Source organism: Balaenoptera musculus, chromosome 16 (assembly GCF_009873245.2).
Source record: "Balaenoptera musculus isolate JJ_BM4_2016_0621 chromosome 16, mBalMus1.pri.v3, whole genome shotgun sequence".
NCBI classification, from domain to species: domain Eukaryota; kingdom Metazoa; phylum Chordata; class Mammalia; order Artiodactyla; family Balaenopteridae; genus Balaenoptera; species Balaenoptera musculus.
This window is the reverse complement of record NC_045800.1, coordinates 18,111,287-18,134,725: the sequence shown is the minus strand read 5'-3', so window position 1 is coordinate 18,134,725 and position 23,439 is coordinate 18,111,287. Positions and strand designations below refer to the sequence as shown.

Sequence of the window (23,439 nt, the reverse complement as noted above, 5' to 3'; positions counted from 1 at the left end):
TTATTTCATCTTCAAAAATCCACTGTTGTGGGCTTCCCTGGTGGCGCAGTGGTTGAGAGTCTGCCTGCTAATGCAGGGGACACGGGTTCGAGCCCTGGTCTGGGAAGATCCCACATGCCGCGGAGCAACTAGGCCCGTGAGCCACAACTACTGAGCCTGCGCGTCTGGAGCCTGTGCTCCGCAACAAGAGAGGCCGCGATAGTGAGAGGCCCGCGCACCGCGATGAAGAGTGGCCCCCACTTGCCGCAACTAGAGAAAGCCCTCGCACAGAAACGGAGACCCAACACAGCCAAAAATAAATTAATTAATAAAAAAAAAAAAACAGTGGTAAATTAAAAAAAAAAAAATCCACTGTTGTCCCCACACAACACAGAGGACACCCATGTATGTTCACTGGGGTGAGGCGACCAGCTCAAAGTCTTCCAGCATGTGCACGAGAGCCAGACTCAATCTTAAGTTTTTTGCTCCCCAAACCCTATGCTCTCTCTGCTATATTCCTTTTCTTAAAAACAACAACAGATTTGAAAGGCTATATAAAATCCACACACAGAACACAACTTGGACAAGGCTTCCTTTTCCTAGATTGAGGGCTGAGAAGCATCCGGATGCCAAGCTTTGTGGTACAAGTCACACAATGCAGGAGCTACGCTGGCATCTAGAGACGGCTAAGCAGTGGCCGCTGTGTGGACATCACAGATGCTGTGGACAATTACGAAAATGCCTTTCTATTTGTACATTAGAATTTTGCTAGCTAGGTGTGTACCGGACCGACTGTAAGGTGTTTAAAAGGGGCATAACTAGGACTACAATTAGTGAATATAGGACTAAACATTAAAAGACTAGACTTCAAAATTAATATCCACTTAAAAACGAGTGGTTGTAAAAGTTAGAATTTTGCCTTGATGAAGGGAAGGCAATGTTTGGCAGGAGCAAGAAAGTCGCTAACGCAAGGGAAAGAACGAATACACCAAAGGGTGAGGGCATAGTCATGGCAACAACATCCCAGAGGAAATCAAAGGGGCTACAGTACAAAGTTCAGATCGAGAAGCTGGTGCAGAACAGGTGGGTTGATCCTGGGTGTTGAGCAGGTTCACAGCCCTGTCACGCACTGTCATGCACCCAAAGGGCACGGATGGCATCACCAGGCACCTGTTTAACACCCTTTCCAGGGGGCACACTTTGGAGAGAAGGCTGCATTTGAGCAGTTTCAAAGCATCCAGAGAAAACTGCATCTAGTAAAATACTTGTCTTACTTGTCAAAAAAAGTAAACTATTCTGAGCAACTATCATGAACTAGTGGGAAAAACCTAAGACTTCAGTTCATGCTTTTATAAACTTAAACATATTAAAGTATATCAGAAGCACCACGTTTAAAGGAATATTTACAGAAACCCAAAGAATCTCTCTGTGATGTGAATATTTACTGAGAAGGGCAGTAGCCAAGCTGTAGATATCTACATCCCCAAATGCTTGATCAAATTTGAAGAGCTCTGGGTCAATAATAAAATCATGCACTGTAGGTTCACAAATTCATGTAAGATTATTTCTTATAAGCATTTTAATAAAGGCCTATGTGAAGTCAAACAAGAACCGTTCGTACAATGAATTATGTAGGGAACTTTTAACTACAAATGCAAGACATCAAGAATATATTCACTTTTTGGTTTATTAAAACAAAACTACACTTCTGTGCTTCTTACAATACACTGACAAGCATAAAAATCAATGTTTCCAAATAAGTTTCACTCACAGCGTCACATGGTACTTTATAATAAATCTTTTTATAACAATCTGACACTTCTCTGTACAACGGGCAAATAGTTTAACACCTTCCATCAAGGCTTTTCAGAACTTTAGATGTTTAGAAATAAAGTCAAAAGTCTCTTTCAAATTCAATCATTAGTTTGTATTAAACTGAAATGCCAGATGCTAAGTCTCAAGTTCCTAAAATGTGTTTTAAAAAACAGATTTACATCCAAGTTAAGTCTTATAAACCTCAGTGGTAAGTCCTATCGTTTCTAAACACTAGAACTATTTGTGGATAAAAAGCTGCATTCGATTGTGCAATATTTTCTTCTAGGTTTGAATTAAAATCTTGATTTTTTTATCCCAATTAATCCTAGTGTTAACTTTGCTACTTTCGGTGAAAAACCCAGATACGTTAAGGGCTGGTCTTTCATCAAAGAAAAGAGCTCTGACCACCTATACTATAGTTTTCTGTGCTTATTGTCTCCAGGGGAGGAAATACACATCCATGAAATGTAACATTTGATTATACAAAACGCATATGCAAATTCTGCCTCTGTGCCACAGGGCAGTTGTTGTTTTGACCCCTTACAGAACTACCTAACATAGTGTTTCCCAAAATGTTTTCTGTGACCCTAAGGAGAGGTCCATAGGTGTCCCAAAGGGGAAAAAGGCCCTGGGATCACACAGACTGGGAAATGCTGGGTTAAACGGGCTTGGTACTGGCAGGCCCTGAGCCCTTACTGCACTCAAGTGCACTGTGAGTTTCTAGGAAAGAGGGTCCGTGTGCAAATTTATTTTACCAGCAGAACTTTTTCTATATACAAAACACCTAATGAAGATCTCACAGAGCGCTCACATACACGGAGAACTTTGGGAAATGCTTTTCCCCTTCGGATTGGAAATCCCACAATCTTACATTCATTGCAATCCCTGATGTTTTCTCCACTCACTCTTGTGGCTTTGTGAGACTTAAAAGATCTGAGAAGGAAGACTCACAGTACTAACTTACTAGTTCTACACACTTCATGCTAGTTCTTTCCCTTGGTTCTTCTTTAAATTTTCAGAGTAAAAATTCCTTCCCCTCTTTTGAATTTCTTAGGATTTTCTCATTTTGAAAGAGTGCAATTTCACATTGCTTATTATTGGGTCTTTTTGTTTGCTTTTTAACTTGAGTCACAGCTTGTCTTCCCCTGGAGGACATGCATTTCAGTTTTCTAGAAATGCAATAGAGTAAACTGTAGTAAATTATTTACAAGCACCTAGTTTGTGTCATCTTACATGAAAGACACTCGCTTTTGGAAAACAAGAATAAATCTTCTAGCAAAACAGTGCTCTCTGGAAGCCTTACTGGGCTGATGGATGTTCGTTAGTAACGAGGCACTCAAGAATGAGCTGTGCTAAAGTTAACTCGAGGGTGAGCTTGTCTGGATGAGTAGAACTTTGGTTGAGATTTGTCTTCCTTAAAAAAGGTTTTCAAAGCACCAGTTAATTACAGAAAGCATGCATATTTATTCTCACAGTGAGTTAAGTGGCGAGAGAGCTAGCAAATCATATATTGCATTCCCCAAAGCATCTGAGTAGATTTCTAGAAAACAAACCAACTGAAAGGGAAAAATAAAGCCAGAGAAGCCACTGTTCCCTGCTTAGGCTGGTGCAGCAGTAGCTCTTAGCAGAAGTCACAGGCGGGGCAGCAGAATCCACTGGGAGGTCAGTCCCAACCTTGACTTAAAGGGTCTGAGTAATCCTTGGTCTATAATTTAGCGGATGAGTAAAAGAGACTAGTGAAATATTTGCTTGCCTAGACAAGGAACACACAAGGGGATAAATAAGCCTCCCTGGCTGTTCCCCCAAACACAGAGCTCCATCCTACTTAGGAAAATGGAATGCTACACGGGGAAGACCCCGCTCCACACCAGAGACGCTTCAACACTGACAACTGCTTAATGGTACGTAAACGCCTATAAAGAAAACATATATTTTAAACGCGGAATTTGAAAAGAGTGGAAGAAAATCACAAAAGCATGACATTATTGCTCTGAGTTTCAAAAGTTTCGTACAATGTGAAATACCAATTAGTACCTTTCCCTCTTGCAACACACACAGAATATTCATGAGATATTATTAGTGTTTAAAATCCAAGCTGATGAAAGCACGAACTTAATTCTCAGTACTTTTCGATTAAATTCAAAGATTACCTGCAATATTCATCACGAAAAATTCCTATTCCATAATACCATGGAGAGAAGAGAAGGAACAGTAAGCTGTTAGAAAACGTTTAATGTTACATGATTTTTAAGAAATCACTATAATTACCACAATTAGCTAACAATTATGATCCCTGCTCACAAAAAGGCACCTACATGTTATGAACAATTTTTCATAATTATTTGCCACTATGTGGCATCGGGGTTTAGGAAAATAACCCACACACATTTTTAAAGAACCGTGGTTTTTTTCTTCCTCAAAGCTAAAAAATCTATAAATGCCTCCGACCATTTGCCAGTCCGCAGGGCTATCCCATATACTGTCCAGGTTGTACTCTGCCCAACGTGAGTGGGTACCAGCCACCCAGAAGACGTGCAGTGCACGACCTGTCTGCATGGCATGAGAGGACTGGGTCAGTAGCCTGAAGCCAGGGCACTTTAACACAGGCTATCAGGCCAAGCTAATAAGTTAGTACAGTTGCTCTCTCTAAGAAACAGCTGTACCTGAGAGAGGCAGGTACTACCTGAGGGGTGGGAAGGGATACAGACATAAAATAGGAGTTGTTCCTAAATACTTGCTGGTCATTTAAAACTCAATGGCACTTTTTCATATGAACAAACGTTTTCAAAGTCAGTTTTCTGGCCAGGTTTATCTTGAATTTCGCCAGCCAAATTTATTTCCTGGTGTTAGCTGTTTGGTCACATTATCTCTATTCCTGACCTAAACTAATATTGTGTCTTCACTTAGCTCTTAAAACACTTTCTGTATCTGACTGCAACAGACAGCACAGTGATACCTGGGTGTGATGTATATTAGCCCATTCATTTGTAAAGCACTTTAAGATGAAAAGTGTTCCCACTTAAAATTTAGCTACGATTGACAAAGATAAAAACAAAAAAACACAAACAAACAAAAAAAAATCCAGGGAATGGATGACGCAATTATTTTTAAAGGAAGCATTAACCATTAATCAGAAAATATACCAACAAATTACCTGACAGCATTAAGTATACTATACATGATTCAGTTCTAGAATCAACTACATTTTTGTGTCCATCACAGTAATTAGTCCTCAACAGTTATACTTAAAATGTAAATCTTTAATAAACTCCAAAATAATCGTTTGTGATTTCATTTTGTAATCTATTGATTATGAACTGTGAACGGAGGCTGAGGGCCCCTAAAGTGTGATCTGTAGGCGGCTGTGTCATCTCAGAGTCCGATGGTCACAGATCACGGAGGGGAGAAGGCACTTGTCTTCCAGGAGGTCACATCAGGACAGGTCAGGCCCGACCACACGATGGCACCTTCCACTCTCGAGCCACAGGCAAGAGCCTACAAGGGACTCATCCCGCACTCGTCACTGGCCAGACGTGCCAGGAGTTACCTACAGCACCACAAAACTCAGAATATATTCTAGGAGTTTTTGCCGGTTGCACTGAGGTAGAAAAGTGCTGCTGAGTTCTAAAACAGACACTCTCTTTTGTTTGGTCTCTTTGAAAACCTAGAGAGAAAGTTTAGATTAAATTAAAGACAAACCAAAAAGGGTGGGGGGGGAATTTCTGTCACCAACCCTGTTCTGTGTCCTAGACCAGAAAATGCAGTAAGGCACGTAGAGCCATATGTGGGCTTTAAGTAAACGTCCATGTAGGCGTGTGCAAGTGTGGGGTGGGGAGGTTATGGGGGCAGATGTGGGGTTTTTGGGGTGGAGTTCAACCAGTGTACTGTATTTTTAAATTTATGTTGGAATAAAGTCATAAATATTCCCTTACAAAGACCACTAGTACCTTCATGGAACTCATGTCCCAAATGATATGTGAAGATAAGGGATACCTGAGGATGCTTCTAGAAATATAGGTAAAAGCACAAGAAAATAACTGAAGGGACTTCCCTGGCGGTCCAGTGGTTAAGACTCCACACTCCCAATGCAGGGGGCATGGGTTCGAATCCCTGGTTGGGGAGCTAAGGTCCCGCATGCCGCACGGCGCAGCCAAGAAAAAAAAAAAAAAGAAAATAACTGAAAATCATATGGCATAATTAACATCCCCATCAAAACTGTAGTAGAATCTTGAAACACACTGACACCTTCGTTTGGAATGAAGGTGAAAACCAGGAAAATTCTGAAACGTTCAAATAAATCTGTGCTGATGGGCCTCACCTTCAACGTGCCCCTTCTCCCAATCCCCAGAAATGCCTGCATGATTAATCCAGCAGAAACTGCTTCTCCCAGGGTTCAGCCCAACACAAAGGTGCCTCACATAGACTAGATCTACATAGAAAGAAGACAGACGTGAACACACTCTTTTATACCATAAGCAGGGGACACTCACCCCAATATCCTTAAACATTTTCACAGCATTCTTCACAAGACAATAGGTGGCACTCTCAGCTGTGGAGAAAGAAAAAGCCCCTGTCAAACGTTTAGGCCCAGCAACAACGTAAACCCCCAATATCCACAGTAAGAGCGCGGGAGGCTAGGGAGAGGGTCAGAGCAAGTCCAAGGACTGGGTCAAGCTCCCTTTCGCTACTGGCAAGGCAACCTGTGAGGCCTCAAAGGATCTGCCATTTCTTTAAACCTACTTTTCATCTTTTAAGGAAAAAAGAGAAGGAGAGAGGGATAAGGAGAGAAAGAGGGAGGGAAGAACAGAGAGAAGAGGAAGGGAAAGAGAAATACCCAAAACATCCCTCTTGAAGGATTTTTGTAAGACTCAAACAAGACAGTGTGTAGAAATTCTTTTAAACTACACAGTGATGCACACATGACTACTACACCAGTGGGACCAGAAAGAGCACAAGTCTAGAGGCTGGAAAAAAAGAATTCTAAACCCAGGTTGCCCTTTAACAAGTTATGTGATCTGGAATAATGTCCTCATCTATAAAGTGAGGTGATTCTAGCTCTAGATAGCAATCTAGAGATATATCTAGGGATATACCTACACATCTATCTATCTGTCTATGTATCTATCTATCTATAGAGAGATCTAGATACCTCTAGATAACTATAACTAGATATCTCCAGATAGATTACCTCTAGATCCCTCATGGCTCTAAAAATTATTGATTCAAAGTAGTTTCAGTCCTAAACCGTTAACTGTATAAAATGCTACTCCCACCCCAGTCACACCTCTTCTGCAGCAGACAGTACCAAGTGCCGGCCAGTATGGGGGGCACATGAAACACCCACTGCTACTAGGAGTGCAAACTGGTTCAGCACTTAAGAACCGCTTGGCAGTACCCACTACAGCTGAACCCACCACACCCTCTGACTAGGCAATTCTCCTATACAGCCCAGCATAAATGAGTCCCTGTGTTCACCCAAAGACACATTCAAACATGTCCACAGCAGCACTATTCAGAGTAGCTCTGAACTGCAACACCCAAATATCCATCAATGATGGATGTGAATAAATAAAATGTGGTAAATACTTATACAATGGAATACTACAAAGCAACAAGAATAGACAAACAACTACATGCAACGACATGTATGAATCTCACTTACAAAGTTAAATGAAAAAGGCCAGACATAAGAATATCTATCTGTATCATTCAATTTATATAACACACCCAAACAGGTAGTAGTAGTAATCTATGAGTTAGAGGTCAGGATATTTTGCATTCTTTTTTCCAATTATCTACAATGAGCAGATTCCTATAATCGAAAAATGTGTATAGCTTTTAAAAGAAGCCAAAATAGGGTCACACATACCATACACTGCAACACTTCTTTCTGTCCTGGTTATTAGGTATTTGTGCAGCTTCTGCAGATATTCAGGCTCTGGAACAGGACCACTGAAGTTGTGAATGAAGATGGCAGCAGAGCTGTAGGCCTCCAGCAAAGGCCCAAGGAGCCTCTGCAGGAAGGTGATGAACTGCTGGTGCTCCTTGGACTGGCTCACCTGGGAGGGCAAGGGCGGGAGACCCAGTCACCGGGGGACGAAGGAACCCCCTCGGAGCACCAGCGGCTCGAGAGGCCGGCCTCTCACCGCCTCCACACGGAAGCAGCCTACTACTCCGTGTGCACAGAATCGCCCCCGCAAATGACTGCTGGTTTGAATGCGTTCTTGTTGTAATCACTGACATTCACAGTACTTGAGGTTTGCGTTCATTGAACAGCTGCCTAGGAGAAATTGTCATACTTGAATGACACAATTATGCCATACTGTCATCACGGAAAATAGCTGGTCCCGAGGCTGGACCCTCCAGACTTTGAAGCCTGGCTCGACGGTCACTCAAGTGCGCCAAAAGGCCACGTGCCGAGACCCCCGAGATCATCTTAGTCCCTCCCAGCCCTCGCTGCCTGCGGTCCCCACGTGGCTTCGGGCCCACAGTCCGGCACAGCGGGGAATGGTGGTGGTGATGGTGGGGTGCTTGGGGCAGTGGGCGCTCTCATTGCACCCCTCCCCCGAAACATGCACGTTCAGACAAGCCTCTCTGGAGTGTGGAAGCAAGATCACTGCCCCATCTCGAAACTAATAATACCCAACATGGAAAACCTCCAAAAGTCATTTGGACTCTCCTCTGGGTGTGTGTGTGTGTAAACTAGGGGTATTGTCCTGCTGCAAAGAGAGTAATCCACTTAGGGTATTCAGAAAAGAAGGGTCATTATTACTAATTTCTAAAATTACAAATCAGACAAAATTGCTTTTTCTAAAGCAGGGACAATCTTTTAAAAATCAAATTTTCCCCTGTGATAGGATTTGTCTTAATGGAAGGCAAAGAGCTTGATGTAGGCAATTTGGGGCGAGACGGCAAGACTGAGCGTGACTCACAGAGAGCAACTGGGCCAGTGGCAGCTGAGTATTAATCCTCTCCCATACCTGGTACGGTACTGCCTTGCTTCAGTGATGACTGAACAAAACCACTGCCTCTTTAGGAGTGAGTGCAGGTGTGGGTCAACAGGTTTGCACCTGTGCATTCTGATGAGAGGCTCATGAAAGGTATCATCTATGATGTTCATCTTCCTGAATTTTCAGACTCTTGTCTCTTTTTCCATTTATCTATACCCAAACTGAACAATTTAAGGTATTAATTCAGTTCAAACAGTTTCGGTATCCTAACTGAGCAGAAAGCACCCCAGCTAGTTTGTGAGCACGCTGAATGTGAATTAGTCACCAGAGTCCCAGTTTATAAGAACCTCATAACTTGTGGCGACATAAGCCTCAACTCATCACTGTCATGTCCACCAGAATTCTTCGCCCAAGTACCTTCAGGTAGCAGTCTCGCTGCTCCTCACCAAAATCGCTGTCTTCATCTTCTTCATCACTTCGCCAAGACAAAGGTTCAGGAAGCTTCTTGTCCCACTGCTGCTCAGCAAGACCGGGACTGGTATCTTCCTGATCATCCGGCTATGCCAGGGAGATGGCCGAGAGTAAATAAACATGCACAGGCATGCAAACACCTGCCCGCCGGACCCCGGACAAAGCAGTCCTCTCTCATTCCCTCCCCTAATCTGCTCTGTTTAGCCATTCACAACATCAATCCACTGCCCTCTCCAAACTCAAAATCACTCGGAAGACAGCAGGGGAGGGAAAAAAGAAAGAGTGAGGGCGAAAGCCACCAGACAGATCAAATAAAATACCCTTCCCTCTCCTAAATTGGTACCTATTTTCCCAGGCCATACCCTCTATACTAAAGGTGCCAAAATTAAAACAAAATCTCAAAAAAGAAAAATGCACATGTGCAAGCTACAAGCACACAGATATGCAGAAGAGCTGATCTTGGAAGGCAGACTTCTGGATGTCAGGGAATCAAGTCAAGATACGTCTTACACAACACCCATTACACAAAAGCAACCAAAATATTAAGCAGTCCCGAAAGACATTTATTCTCCCCATTCTTATTTTTCTCTTCATCTCATCTGGACTCGACTATATATCAAGCGGAATTATTGGTTCAGGTGGCTGGCAGGAAAGATAACGAAGAGCAAGAAACTAAATAAAGGCAAACAAAGGCAAGCATGTCCTCTTACCTCCGCCACTATAAGAATGCCATACTGGATAAACCTGCCTACTGTTTCATGGCAAATTTGGTAAAACGTCTGGCAGGGCTAGAAAGAAAAGGCATTTCAATGTAAATGTCACTGTCCTCCACTGATTTTTTTAAAGACAGAAAATAGCATACAAGGTAGCTGCTGAATACTTCCACGGCATCACCTGCCTCCCTCCACTGGGCAAGCCCTAAGAGTTCCGACGCCCGCCCTCTTGATGAGTGCATGTCATGGATGAAAGAAGAGACCTTGTAACCTGACTGGCAGAGCACCCAATGCAGCACCACCTGCAGAGGGGGCTCCTGAGCTGTGTCTCCCCGAGTGGAGCAAGGCCTTAGAAGGGCTGCTTGTCAGGACCCTACACCTGTTTCTTCCTTTATAAGACAATTTCTCTGCAAAAGCTATCTTACAGTAAATGTTGTACACAAAGGTGGTGGATGAGGAAACACAGTATGTATTCAAATAACTCAAAAAAGACCCAAGTGAAAGACAAGGTCAAACTTGAGAGCCTTATCTACCCTGCCCCTCCCACCCTGCCCCCAAGATTCATGCAAAACAGATTCCCCAACAGGACCACAAACGTAACATGTATAAAGAACGCTGTGGAGGAGAGCTGCACTCACAATACCTGCTCTCATAAATGTCCCAGGACACATTCATGTAAGTGGAAAAGAACAGACTTCGAAATAAAATATAAGTTCTATCTGTTGATGATTTTGAGGAAAAAATCTCTCTACTGCTTAATATGCATGCCTCATTATAAATGTCTAGAAGTATTTAAATATAATATAAATGCTCATTAGTTCCGCTGGGCCTTACTTTCCCCATTTGTAAAGGAGAAAGGGTTGAGCAGATGAGTTTTAAGGCTGTTTCTGACTCTTATCTTCTACGGTTCTATCATCCACGAGTGGGCATGGTAATTATTTACAAACCCCTGACCCAGGGGCTTAAGCACAATAAGAGCTCAATAACTCTGGATCTGAGTGATAGAGAACGCTGAGCCATCTGTCCTATCACACCTCACAGCACGCGAAGGGTTCGCTGGAGCAGTGACCCCAATAGCAAACCAAGACAGTAACGACATAATGGTTTGGTGGTCACTGAGACCCAGGAGCAGGATAAAAGCTTCAATAATGGGCCAAAAACTCTCTAAAAGGAAAGCATTTTATGATTTCACAAAGATGCTCAAGAAAAACAGAAGAGGCAACACTAAAGAGTCTTCACTTACGAGAGAGATGGTGCCTTCGTTGGAGAGCAGATAGCACAGGCTGGCGGCCTTGCGCACCAGCTGCTCCTGGCTGATCAAGCTGGGAGACGCAGGCGCCCCCAGGCCCCTCTTCTTCAGAACTGCGTAAAGGCTGCAGGCTGAGAAAGTAAAAGCATCAATGAAGCTGGCAGCCTTAGATCTCCAAGAAAAACTTCAATTGGCTCAGATTAGTTGGATTACCTCAATAGATTATTAATACATCAAAAATAATTATCTGCATTCACTAGAGAAATTTAAGTAAATCCCTTCAGAATTTACTTCTTGTGATTCCATGTGATCCCAACCCTATCAAACCTTCCTCAGAAGCTTCCATCCCGTCTGCTCTCCGTCTCCTCTGTTGCCTCCACTCACTTCACTGTTGTGTATGTCTCATCTCACTTAGATTTTCAGCTCATGAATAGCAAGACATCTTACCTCTCCTCCCTAGTAAAACGTGTAATACTATGCATACAGTAATCCAGTTACTACTTGTTGAACAGTTAATGTAAGAATAAGCTATAAACAGGGACATAGCAGATGACATTTTTATTTGAAAACTAAAACTATAGCAACACATTCCCGCAAACAAGGGGCTATCATCCAAACTGAAGTAGACACCGCCATGTGCTTTTGGCCATTTTACTTGCCACGAAAATATTTCAGGGCCCGGCATACCTATGATGGCCTCCATGATAAAGACATGGAGCAGCCCATTGCTGTAGAAGTTGAGTTCAAAGACTGATGGGACAGTTGTGCTGGGAGTAATAAAAAATTCATCGTTCCTGCTGGTGTGCGTGATTGTGATGCAATTTCCCAGCAGCTGTATGGCATGCATGACTACATCTTCTGAATTTCCTGAGAAACCCAGGTCAAAATCGCGAGCCAGGACTTCCTCCTTCATCACAAAGAAGTCCTCCACCAATGTGGAGAGATCAATTCCCTAGAGAAACAGACAGAAGTGGTCTCATGAGAACAGAAAACCTCCTTCCCAAAAGATGAAGAGACCGTTCCAAGGATGTTTTTTCTTGCCTTGGCTTTCCTGCAGCTCGCTGTTGGCACGTACGGAAAAAGAGCCAAAACACCACGTAAAGAAAGTCAGAAGACTGGTTAAAGAGCTGTCCCCCAGGAATGTCAAGATACTCCACATCCAGAGACTACTCTAGCCACAACACATGATACGAGCACGTAAGATCACAAAAGGGAGAAGCCACCATCTGAAAGTGAGAAGTACTTATTTTTTAGCAAGAATTTCCCTCATTCTAAATATTTATCTGACAAATATTTATTTGGTGTCTATATACTGGCACTATGTTTGCTGTTGAGAACATGACTGTGAGAGAGGCAGACAGACAGACAGACAGACACAGTCTTTCCCATCACAGGGCTTAGACAAGTGTATTGTGGGAAGGCAGAGCGCAGGTCCAAAATACAAATCAAATAGCTTGGAAACCATTAGCTATCAGAATACTTTCCGCATGTTGATGAGATACGCCTTATTTATGTTAACTGTATTACTCAAAGAATGTCTTACTGTCATATAAAACAGTCTCTGAGGTTTTTTTATGTGGATTTCTTCCTCCATTTACACCTCCACAGGTGTAAGGACCTGTGGGCAGAGTCCTTAGCTTATTTTATTGTTTACCTCACAGGACTAGCTGGAAGGGGGCCAAATCTATCAGTGGACAAGTATCTGAAGAGCTGACAAAGCATTTTCATGCTTTCTATTGAACTCCAGGTGACACTGCAGACATACCTGCCTGTGTCTGTAGAGGAGCAGGCAGGCCACGATGTGTGTTGACATAATGGCACAGGACTTGCTAGCGGCTGGAAGGCAAACACAGATCTTTAGTTGCACTTTTTTTTTAATATAGCTAAAACTTTTTAAAAGTACCTAAATCTTAATCAGGAGTATTTAAAATTATAAAAGTCCTCTGCCACATTTCCTATAACCGATTTACCAAAGGGAAGTTACAACATTATACCATGTTCTGGGCCAATGGAACCTCATTAGAGATCATTATTCATCACATAATAGAATTCAGCCTAAGACAGGTCCGCCCTCAGTCCAAACCAATGGAAGTTAGTTACTCAGTGACCAAGAGACATCTTCATGGAAATACCAAGACCCAAAGTATAAGCCTATTCTAAGAGCTCTACAGGATATCCTACTTTAGTGTTTCTTGACTTGTTCCTGGCCTCAGTCTACTATACCTGCAACTCTACTTCACTCCTCTTGCAGGTATTCACCACCACATTAAAACAAAGTGGGGGGGGTGGTGAGGGATGGGGACAGGTATTTAAAGTCAGAAATCTGGGCTCAAATCCTAACTTCTACACTAATTTCACGACTTGGGGGAAATGTCTTAAATTCCCAAGCCTCAGCTTCCCTTTGGTACAATGAGCATCCACCTGGTTCACTGAACTGTGTGAGCACGAAATGACTGACCTGGCACAGGACGCAGAGTAATGGGTGCTCAATATGTTTTAATTTCCTCTTTTCAACCTGGCCCAGAGGCAGGTCAGAGGTAGGAAGGAAGGGGGCAGAAATACATTTGAGAATGGCTATAGTCCATAACTCAATATTCTAAATTTGTAGAAAATTATTAATCATCCGAATCAAATATGAGAACATCTATGGAATAATCTAAAATAAGACACCATCTGTGGGTTTTCTGAGATGATAATGAATTCATGAATACTTCATTCACAATTGATGTTGTCTCCAGTGTTTAAGAAACAAAAAAGTACCAAGTACCATATATATTTGGCCTTTAAAAAGAAAATTTACAGTTTTTTTTTTAATTAAGTATTTGTGTTATAAATAGAAAATAGCACAATACAGAACGGTAAAAAATATTTTTATAGACTAGGCAGCAACACATCTGGTTATTTGGGTAGTGAGTTTTATCTTCATTTTACAACTCTTCAACATTTAAGGATGAATTATTTTTAGCATCCAGAATTTAAGCAAGGGAGAGACACAATCAAATGTGCTCCAGAAAGACTACCTTGGCCCAGCGTAAAGCAGGAGTAGAGGCAGCTAGAGTGAAAGGAGGGGGACGAGGTGAGGAAGCCTACACACTGGTGTCGGCAGGAAATGCTGAGAGTCTGACCTCATGGCGGGGAGGCACAGGGAATGGCGAGGAGATCGCGCCTGGGTGGAGCCCCAAGGGCCCCGCGCTGCTGCTGCTCTGCGACCTTAAAGCAGCCTCTACAACATGACACCATGCTGCAATTCGGAACTTAAGGACAGCTAATTCTGCAGGTAACTCACTCCACTCTGAGTCACGCCCATTTGCATTATTTGTGTACAACTATCCCACTGAGAAGAGCATACGCCTTTAAGTACAGAACCATTATTCAATTTGTATTCCCCACAGCTAAAACAAAAATTTACACATAATAGCCACAAAATATTTGCCAAATAAAAATGATCATGGGGTCACAGGGGAAAGGGACATGCAACTGTAAACCTAGATGTTGTACCACAAGTTAGTTCAAAGAGACTAATTCATAAGCAAAAGAAGCAACAAATCATTTTGGCAATTTTTTTAAATGCCTAACAACTACCACATGAGTACCTGCTAATTACCAGGCACGGTGTGAGATGTTTCACTGGGTTACCTCAAATCCTCTCAGCACCACTTTCTTTCTAATAACTTACCTATCACCCCCTGTGTATTAGTACTAGAACCAGAAGTGGAACCTAACTTCGGCAGATTCCAAAACCTGTATGGTTCGTACTGCATCACACCGAATCTGAGCTATGGAATTAAAGACTGGAAGTCTACTTACTGAAGAGAACGTGCTCAGCCAGATCTGCAATCAGTCTTCTTCGGAAGGATTCATCTGTTGCATCTCTGGACTCGTTAATGGACGTGTCTGTACCTTCAGCAGCAGCATCACTGGGTCTAAAAAGTTTTTGTTTTTGTTTTTTTAATTAAGACTTCTATAACCCCAGTCTTTCACAAAGCATACTACGTGGGCTTAAGATACAATGTATTAGACACTTTAAATTTCCACATATTCTAAATTTAAGCCACAGATAATTTCTATGGGTTGTTTTACTCCATAATATACCTTATTATGTTTAACACACTCTCCTGACCAAAACGTGTTATTTAATTATGACTAAATAGTCTGTTGGTACATCACTTCCAGAACTCACTGGCAGAAAGAATGCACAAAGCAAGATGCCTCATTTTAAAACATTTTCAAAAATTCAATACTTGAACATATATTAAAGGAAGGGCTTAATAGTCTATTTCTCTAAGTGACAATTCGATTTGAATTCTGGAAAATTCCCATAGGAAAACTCTTTCATACGTTGCATGAACATGCAATATGCATAGCCTAAGTTACTACCAAAAAGAACATTTCAAACATTCAAAAATATAAATCAGATAAGAACTCTTACATGATTCACAAAATCAAAAAGATTTTATGATGCAAGTAATCAAAAACCTTCAAACTAATGTGGAAACACATAATTTCAAGATCCTTTATCAGACCAAGAGAAAAGTTACTCAAGTGAGGAAGTAAAAACAAGAACATGAATGTCCTTAATAAAGTTAACAAATTCTTCCATGCAATAGAAGAAATAACAGATATTTGATGGGTCAGTATAAAAAATTTCCAGGAACCTTACCTTGAAGGAAGTATAGCTGGTAACAACGCTTGCTCCAGAGAAAGTGGAGAAGAAACAGGTTTCTGACTTTGGCTTTCTAAATATTCCTGGAAAAATAAAATAAAATATAATCATTTACTCCCACTGTCTCACCTCCATAAATATATATATAAAATATAATTTCACCTTCAAAAAGTAAAAAGGGAGATGTTAATAAAATGAGCCATATTACATAACATGAGAAATACTTTCTATATCCTAAGCTGTCTTCAGAAGTGAAGAATAACTCATAGAATGTTGTTAAGCATGAAATCTAAGAACAGAAACTCCAAAAAACAGGATGATACTTAAGCAAAATCATTTAAAAATTAAGGGGAAAATTTAACTTTTCTCATATCTTCATGAAATTATTTGGCATTCCCAATATTACTAATAGTGATAAGTCATCAACCATACCTTCTAAAGGAAATCTGACAACCTGAAGGTCACGTTATACTCAAAAGAACCTCAATTCAAAAGCAAATCATGAACAAGAGAAGCTGTGCAATATTAACAACAACAACAACAACAAAAAGTGATAAGAAATGACGAGGTCCCTAAAAGTCAAAAGCACTTAAGGCCAGAAAGCACGCATCTAGCATAGCAGTTGGACTCTTTCAAAGTAAAACCAAAGAGTGGAACAGGAGGAGAAGCAGGACATCTCTGCACCTTATCTTTAGGTTCCCAACTCCCCATCCTTCCCTTCTCCTTTACCAATTTGAAAATCTGAAGAATTTAAAACTGCAGGACCTCAGGGACCCACCAGCCCCAGGCTTCTCCGTGACGATGGCACTATTCCTCTGAATATGTAGGTATTAGACTCCACTCAGTAGAATACAGCATCATCCTAGACTATCAATGTTACCCAGCTGTGAGATACGTTTTGAAAAATTTCTCTTAAGGGCAATTTTAAAACATAATATAAAATACTGATATAGATAAAGCAACACGCAAAATTCTCATAAAAATAGCAATACATTTTGAGATTGGTATCTCCCAAACATAGACATTTAGGCTCCTTTGTCAACAGGCACATTTCAGTGGAATAACTGAGGAAACACTATCCTTGTCAGAGTCCCCGTTCTATAAGAGAAGAAAGTGAGGCCCCAACTCACATGGAGAGGAGGCATCAGAGGCCGGACTAGAGCCCAGATCTTGTGACACTGAGCTACACCAAGGCTGACACAGCTTCATTTCAACAGACACTCACCTTTAAGGAAAATGGTTGTGCAAAATCCACTCTGACACATCCATAGTTTTTTCGTAACATTCTGATGACGCCTCTTGCTACGCTCCAGAGGCTCTCATTCTTCTTAGGTTTTCCCTAATTTGCAATTTTGAAAGAAGAGCATGGTAAGAAATAAAGCTAACAAATATACAAACATCATTATCCAAAGAATAAAGTTTATTAATTTTTTTATGGAAACCGATGGTTTGTCTGGAAAAAGATAATAACGAATGAAGGAAAATAAGTATTCATTGACTGAGACCTGTCAGAAAATGTTTAGCACTCAAAGATGCTAAAAGATGTAATCACGTCACTGGGGAGGTAATTTGGCCAATGGAAAAGGAAACATTTAACACAACTTCATTTAGTGCATTGTTTACATCATTCACAAAAATAGAACTGCAAACTACTGAAGGACAAAAATGATGTAACAGCCTGAAAAACTGTTTCGCAGTTCTCAGATAAAAATAAGATGTCAGAGAGGCCACCTTATTGTGGTCTGATGATCACGATGGTCCAAATATGTAACATTAGGCAACCAAATGCCAAATTCAGCCCCAGAGTGGCCTTTGAGCCAATTATTCATTCAGTAAGTGTTTCCTGAATATTTAACACGCATAAGGCACAATGTCAGCTGTATAAGGGACACAGGACTCAGATATGATGTCATGAGACGCAGTCAGGGTGAGTGGAGCATATGTTCAGAATTGACACAGGCAACACAAGGAGGGGTCTCACAAGAGATAATAATAATAATCCAGGTCTATCACTTTATTTCTAAAGCCTCCAATTATTAGGAGTCCTTGAGCTTCTGATATGCTTTGGGCAGTAAGCTTGAAACAAGTACCATGACCAAGACTTCCACACTAAATAAGAACAAAACTAAGTTCCTCTGGAACTTGCACACTGCTGGGAGGAACAGTAAGTTGGTAAAACCATTTTGGAGAACTGTTTGGCAGCATCTACGAAGCTGAACATACATATACTTTATGACCCAATGACTCCACTCCCAGGCATATACCCGACAAAATGCATACATATGGTCATCAAGAGAAATGTACAAGAATGATCACAGCTGAAACCAGGAAACCAAACTTTTTTTCCAACAGGAGAATAGACAAATTGTATATTCATACACTGCAATACTGTACAGCTATGACAATGAACAAATTGTAACTACCTGTAACAACAAACAGGTGTTGCCTGAGCAAAGGAAACCAGAGATAAGAAGTCCACACACTACATTATTCCATTTATATAATGTTCAAAAACGGGCAAACTAATCTATTCGGTAAGAAGTCAAGATAGGTGGTTACCCTTGAGGGGAAAACAATGAGAGAGGGATAAGGGAGGTTTCTAGGGTCCTTGACCTGGGTCCTGGTTATGTAGGTGTATTCATTTTGTGCTAATTCAAGCTACATGCGTATGATGGGTGCATTCTTCTGTAACTATTTACTTCAGTAAAAAAGTTCACTAAAAAAATTACTGCAGGCTCAAAATTAGTTTGTAGTTGCTTTGCCAACATGATCCCACCAGTTCTTTAGGTTTAAGTTAAACTCTACACATAAGCAACAAGCCCTGGGGAGACCGAGCCACGTATATCCTCCCCAGGGCAGAGGCGGCAACTCAGTACCAAGTATTCTTCCACTTCCCGACCCCATGACCGAGGCATGATTAATCTAATCATGCCACTTCCTCCAAATGCAGGAAATTACCACATCAGCACTACCAATCAGGCTGCCATAGGGGATGAAAGCCCATCCTACCACGTTTCCTACAGTGTTATAAAATTAGAGAGTAACAAAACTTTTCTTAATTCTAAAAGCACTTATCTAAAAGCAAAAGACTGGAAAAGCAAAGATGACTTTTGTGCAGGTGGTCCTCTTACCAGTTGTTCACCATTGTAATGACCCTCAATAATACGGTCGTAGGAGATTCCAACAGGTATTATCAAGATGTCTGGGATGGTATTGGTAGACAGAGTATCTACTACAACTGACAAAAGTCCAGCCCGAGCACAGGAGATTTTTCCACTCCTAGAGCGTGTGCCTTCCAGAAAAATCTCCAAGAACTGCTGCTGTCGAAGTAGTTCAACTATATGCTGGAATATAAGGAGAAAGTAAAACATGAACTCATGAACTCAAGATCACCCAACTTAGAATAAGCTCAGCAAAGTTAAACCTAAAAAAAAAAAAAAAAAAAAACTATAACTTTTGACAAAATATTTTGCTCACGCAGATAATATCAAAAGAGCTTCTCCAATGTTATATTTTGGTGATAACAAAAAGTAATCATCAAACCCATATCCAAGCAATAATCACTGAAATAATTACTCAGATGTTTTTAAAAAAATCTCAATCAAGTCTCATTTTCTTCTACTGTGATAGCTACCATAACGACTTTAAGAATAATTAGAGATCACACGTACCCCGTGGAGCAAAGCTCTATAGAGAATATCTTTCCGTCCATCTGGTGTCTCATCTAGCCTCCGTCGTATGAAAAAGCCCCCAAGCTTATGGATCAGGGTACTATAAATTTAAGAACACATTAATTTTTTAAAAAGAAAAATTTAAAAAGAGTACTCAAATTCCAAGTTATTCGAAACGTGTCATTTGGATATAAACCTCATGTGTTGTTTGAGTTGCTGATTGTGAAAATGTGGACATTTTTCCATTTTCCATATATTGACGTGTTTCAGTCATTTACATTATTCATTAGCCTTCAGAATATCACTGTGTATAATGAAGCTCTGTTACATCTGTTCTAAGCCAAAAGGAGTTTACATGATATATTACCCCGCAAAGGTGCTGGTACAGACTTTAAGAGGATTATAAAATACTGCTAAATTTTAAAACCCTGTCCAGGGTCTCAAGACACTGACCTTTAGACATCCCAAAATTTTCCTATGGCACATTTACTACAAGATGAATGTGATGTTACAAAAGCTCCTTTGGGGAAACCTTCTCAAATAAGTATTTCTTAGAGAGTATCCCAGTAAGACAAGGGTAACTTTATCAAACTGGAACCAAGCATAACCATCCTCCCAAAACATGAAACTAAAATTTGCTTCATTTACACATCCATACAATAAAACAATTCGCACAACCCCACATCTCTGTCTACAGCACTGATGAATTATTTTGATATGAGGTTGAAACTTTCCAAAACTTAAGTCAACCTTTCCAACTCAGAGCCTCCTCCTATTCTGTTCAAACAGTGATATTAATATAAATATTAATATGTAGTTTTGGAATCTTCTACAGTCAGCATAAGGAGGCCACAGTAAGATATATCCAGAACTTAATGTCACTCTTTGAAAGTAAAACTCTGCAGAATAAATTCTTAATAAATGAGATGAACCATCCACAAAAATAAATCCCTTTGAAAAGTGGTTTGTGAATGTACAGACTGGCATGTAACAAAAGAACACTGCAAATAAACAGGCCAGGTTACCTAGAGTCTGTCATGTCTGAAGGAATGATAAGCTGAGCAACGACTGGCATAGAGATCGTGAAAAGGGAAGTTGGATTATGAGGAATTATCAATGTTTATTAAGTACTTCCCCAGAGATCCACCTTGAGAACCAATCCAACCTGGAGGGAATGAGTACATGAGTTGTTCTGATTACAGAAGAGGCAAACTATTATGGGGCAAGGCTTCTCTAAGAGCCCAGCTGGAACAGTCCTCTTCACGCCTAAGCACCTTTCTGATGACTTCCTAATTCAACTTTCCAGGTTCCTCAACACTGGGAAGAGGTACCCATGAGAGAAAACACAGACATTCTGATACTTGGAAAAGCGTGTCTGCCCTGTAGGGTCATATCACACTGGATGAGAGCTAGGTGTTTGCCTACATTCCCCATTATTTTATGAGCTATTTGAAAGTAAGGACTATGTATCTTGTTCTCCCTTGTCTAGAGCACATTTGGGTAAGTAGTGGCTTACTGCATGAATGAATGGCTTCTCTCAGTCATTCACATGTGTCACATTAGCTACAGAACTCTGAGCCAAGGGATTAGGAAGGAGCTCCTTGGACCGTGAGGCTGAGGATCAGATTTCATGGCATGCAAAGCAGTGACTGCCCCCTTGTGAAGCGCCACCTGCACAACCTGCTTCCCTTCCGGTCCCTCCACATTCATCCTCTCGTGCTCTCTACTACTCACAGAGCTGACCTTTGAGATGCTTTGTACTTTGAAGTATGAAAGTAAATACTTTTCAAATCTGTGACCTCTTCTCCAAGAGCACTATTATACTTTTATTTAAGCCTTCATTATCTTTTGTCTGAACTACTGCAATAGAGTCAGAATTGATCTAACTCCCTCTAATCCAGAATGACTTTTCAAAATGCGAATCTGAACGTATCACTTCTCAAGTATGGGATACACTCTAAACTCTTGGCTTAGAAATTGTTTTGACCTAACTCTCACTACCTATGCAGTCACCACCTCCAGTCTCTGATCCCTCCTAACGCACCCTACATTCTAACCCTAGAGTCTAAGAATTGCCTGCTGTTTCATGACCATATCATGCTTCTAAATCACTCTGCCTTTTCACATACTATTCCCTCTGAATGGAATGCACTGCATTCCCCTGAAAACCTCTAAAACATACCTTTTATGTTATACTGTAATTATTATGTTTCTAGCTCTACTAAATTATGAGGTCAAAGTAACAGGTATGGTTCTTTCTTACCTTTATACCATTACCACCTGCCTACCACCACCCTGCCCCCACCTGCGCACTGCCAAGTCAGATACAGTAATTTGCTATCTTCTCTTTCTAATTGCCTTTTATATGTTTGATAAACACTGCTGATAAGTTTAGCTATTCACAGTTCACCAAATATCCCATATAAAACACAGAAATAATGATGATAGTCTTTTTTTGTTGTATTTTTTTTTTTATTGGAGTATGGTTGCTTTACAATGTTGTGTTAGTTTCTGCTGTACAGCAGGGTAAATCAGCCACATGTATAAATATATCCCCTTTGTATATCCTTCCCATGTAGGTCACCGCAGAGCACTGGGTAGATTCCCTGTGCTATACAGTCAGTTCTCATTAGTTATCTATTTTATACATAGTAGTGTATATATGTCAATCCCAATCTCCAATCCATCCCACCCACCCCTTCCCCCATTTGTTCTCTACCTCTGTGTCTCTATTTCTGCTTTGCAAATAAGTTCAAATGATGATGGTCTTAATGCTTTTTTGTACTTCCCAAATTTTCTGCAATAAGCATGCATTACTTTTACAACAAAAATTAAAAAGCTAATGTCATTACAATAAATGTATCAAAAGGTATAATAAAAAAAGAAAAATTCAAAATATAATCTTCATACCTTAACTTTCAAAATAAGCTGATCTTACCTGAAGATGGGGATGTTGAGATTATTGCCTGAAGCAATGTATGGCGCTTTGATGTTATGGCAGAAGAGAATGAAAGTGAGCAGGAGATAGTCAATATGTGATCTATGAACTGGTAGAAATATAAGCGGCAAATTCATCTAGCAAAAGGAAAAACACCAAATTTAAAATTCAGATGGAAAGTTCAATTACAGTTTGCAACTTCACATTTGGTTAAAGTCATTCAAACATGAGCTACTTAGTGACTCATTCTTTAAAAACATTTTTCCATAATAAGAACTTCTTTCAATTTAATATCATCTAGCTAAAAACAACTACAACAACATAAAAGAATCAGGGAAGGAGGAGAACAATCAAGAGTTCAAGTTGACTATGTATCTTCTGAGAGGAAGCCCTAATCATATAAAAAGAACATAGTTTTTGGACACAAGCTTGGTTTGGTTTGAAATCCTGGGCAAGAGACTTACTGGCTGTGACTTGGGACAATTTCTTAATCTATATGTGCCTTTATTTCCTCATTTATAAAATAAGGATTGTTCTCCCTGATTTTCAGAGTTATTGCAAGATAACTTACAGAATGAATCCTGCATATTGCTGGAAGGTGCTCCTTTACCCCACTTATCCCCCACAAATACATAACTACTGTAGTTATCTCACACGGGGGAAAATCTTGCAAATGTGTAGGAATGCACAACAGTGTACAAGAAAACATTTCAAAAAGAACTCAAAAGTCACTCTGCAAATGTGGAGAATATAGAATGACAGATTCACATTATTCTTGCCTCAGTTGCAGCTTTAACCATCTCAAGTTGACCCTTGTGAATTTGAATATTCCAAAAGAAGCTGTTGAACAGTTTTAGCAGCACCCATCCGGTCAGTCTGAAAGGAAGTTAAAAAAATCTTTTAATGTATATACATATATTTATATATATAAACATATATATTTGACATTTGTCTACCTAAAGTTTTGAACCTACAACGTGAGAGTGATTG

At 40.6% G+C, this 23,439-nt stretch overlaps 1 protein-coding gene across 11 annotated transcripts in view; it reads right to left on the bottom strand.

Moving 5' to 3' along the window:
- Nucleotides 1-1,648: 1,648 nt before the first annotated feature.
- The window catches only part of GPAM (glycerol-3-phosphate acyltransferase, mitochondrial), a 68,627-nt gene continuing 46,836 nt past the window's right edge, over nucleotides 1,649-23,439 (bottom strand). For all 11 annotated transcript variants that reach the window (XM_036827747.1, XM_036827737.1, XM_036827740.1 and 8 more), the window contains 15 exons: nucleotides 23,229-23,325; nucleotides 22,450-22,586; nucleotides 19,512-19,611; nucleotides 18,972-19,184; nucleotides 17,066-17,179; nucleotides 15,838-15,923; nucleotides 14,985-15,100; nucleotides 12,943-13,013; nucleotides 11,865-12,129; nucleotides 11,172-11,308; nucleotides 9,926-10,003; nucleotides 9,162-9,302; nucleotides 7,664-7,853; nucleotides 6,285-6,343; nucleotides 1,649-5,458 (listed from right to left, as the gene is read on the bottom strand). In XM_036827747.1, the coding sequence (XP_036683642.1) occupies nucleotides 5,342-5,458; nucleotides 6,285-6,343; nucleotides 7,664-7,853; nucleotides 9,162-9,302; nucleotides 9,926-10,003; nucleotides 11,172-11,308; nucleotides 11,865-12,129; nucleotides 12,943-13,013; nucleotides 14,985-15,100; nucleotides 15,838-15,923; nucleotides 17,066-17,179; nucleotides 18,972-19,184; nucleotides 19,512-19,611; nucleotides 22,450-22,586; nucleotides 23,229-23,325 (1,921 nt within the window). In that variant the 3' untranslated portion in view covers nucleotides 1,649-5,341. The remainder of the gene's footprint in view (nucleotides 5,459-6,284; nucleotides 6,344-7,663; nucleotides 7,854-9,161; nucleotides 9,303-9,925; nucleotides 10,004-11,171; nucleotides 11,309-11,864; nucleotides 12,130-12,942; nucleotides 13,014-14,984; nucleotides 15,101-15,837; nucleotides 15,924-17,065; nucleotides 17,180-18,971; nucleotides 19,185-19,511; nucleotides 19,612-22,449; nucleotides 22,587-23,228; nucleotides 23,326-23,439) is intronic.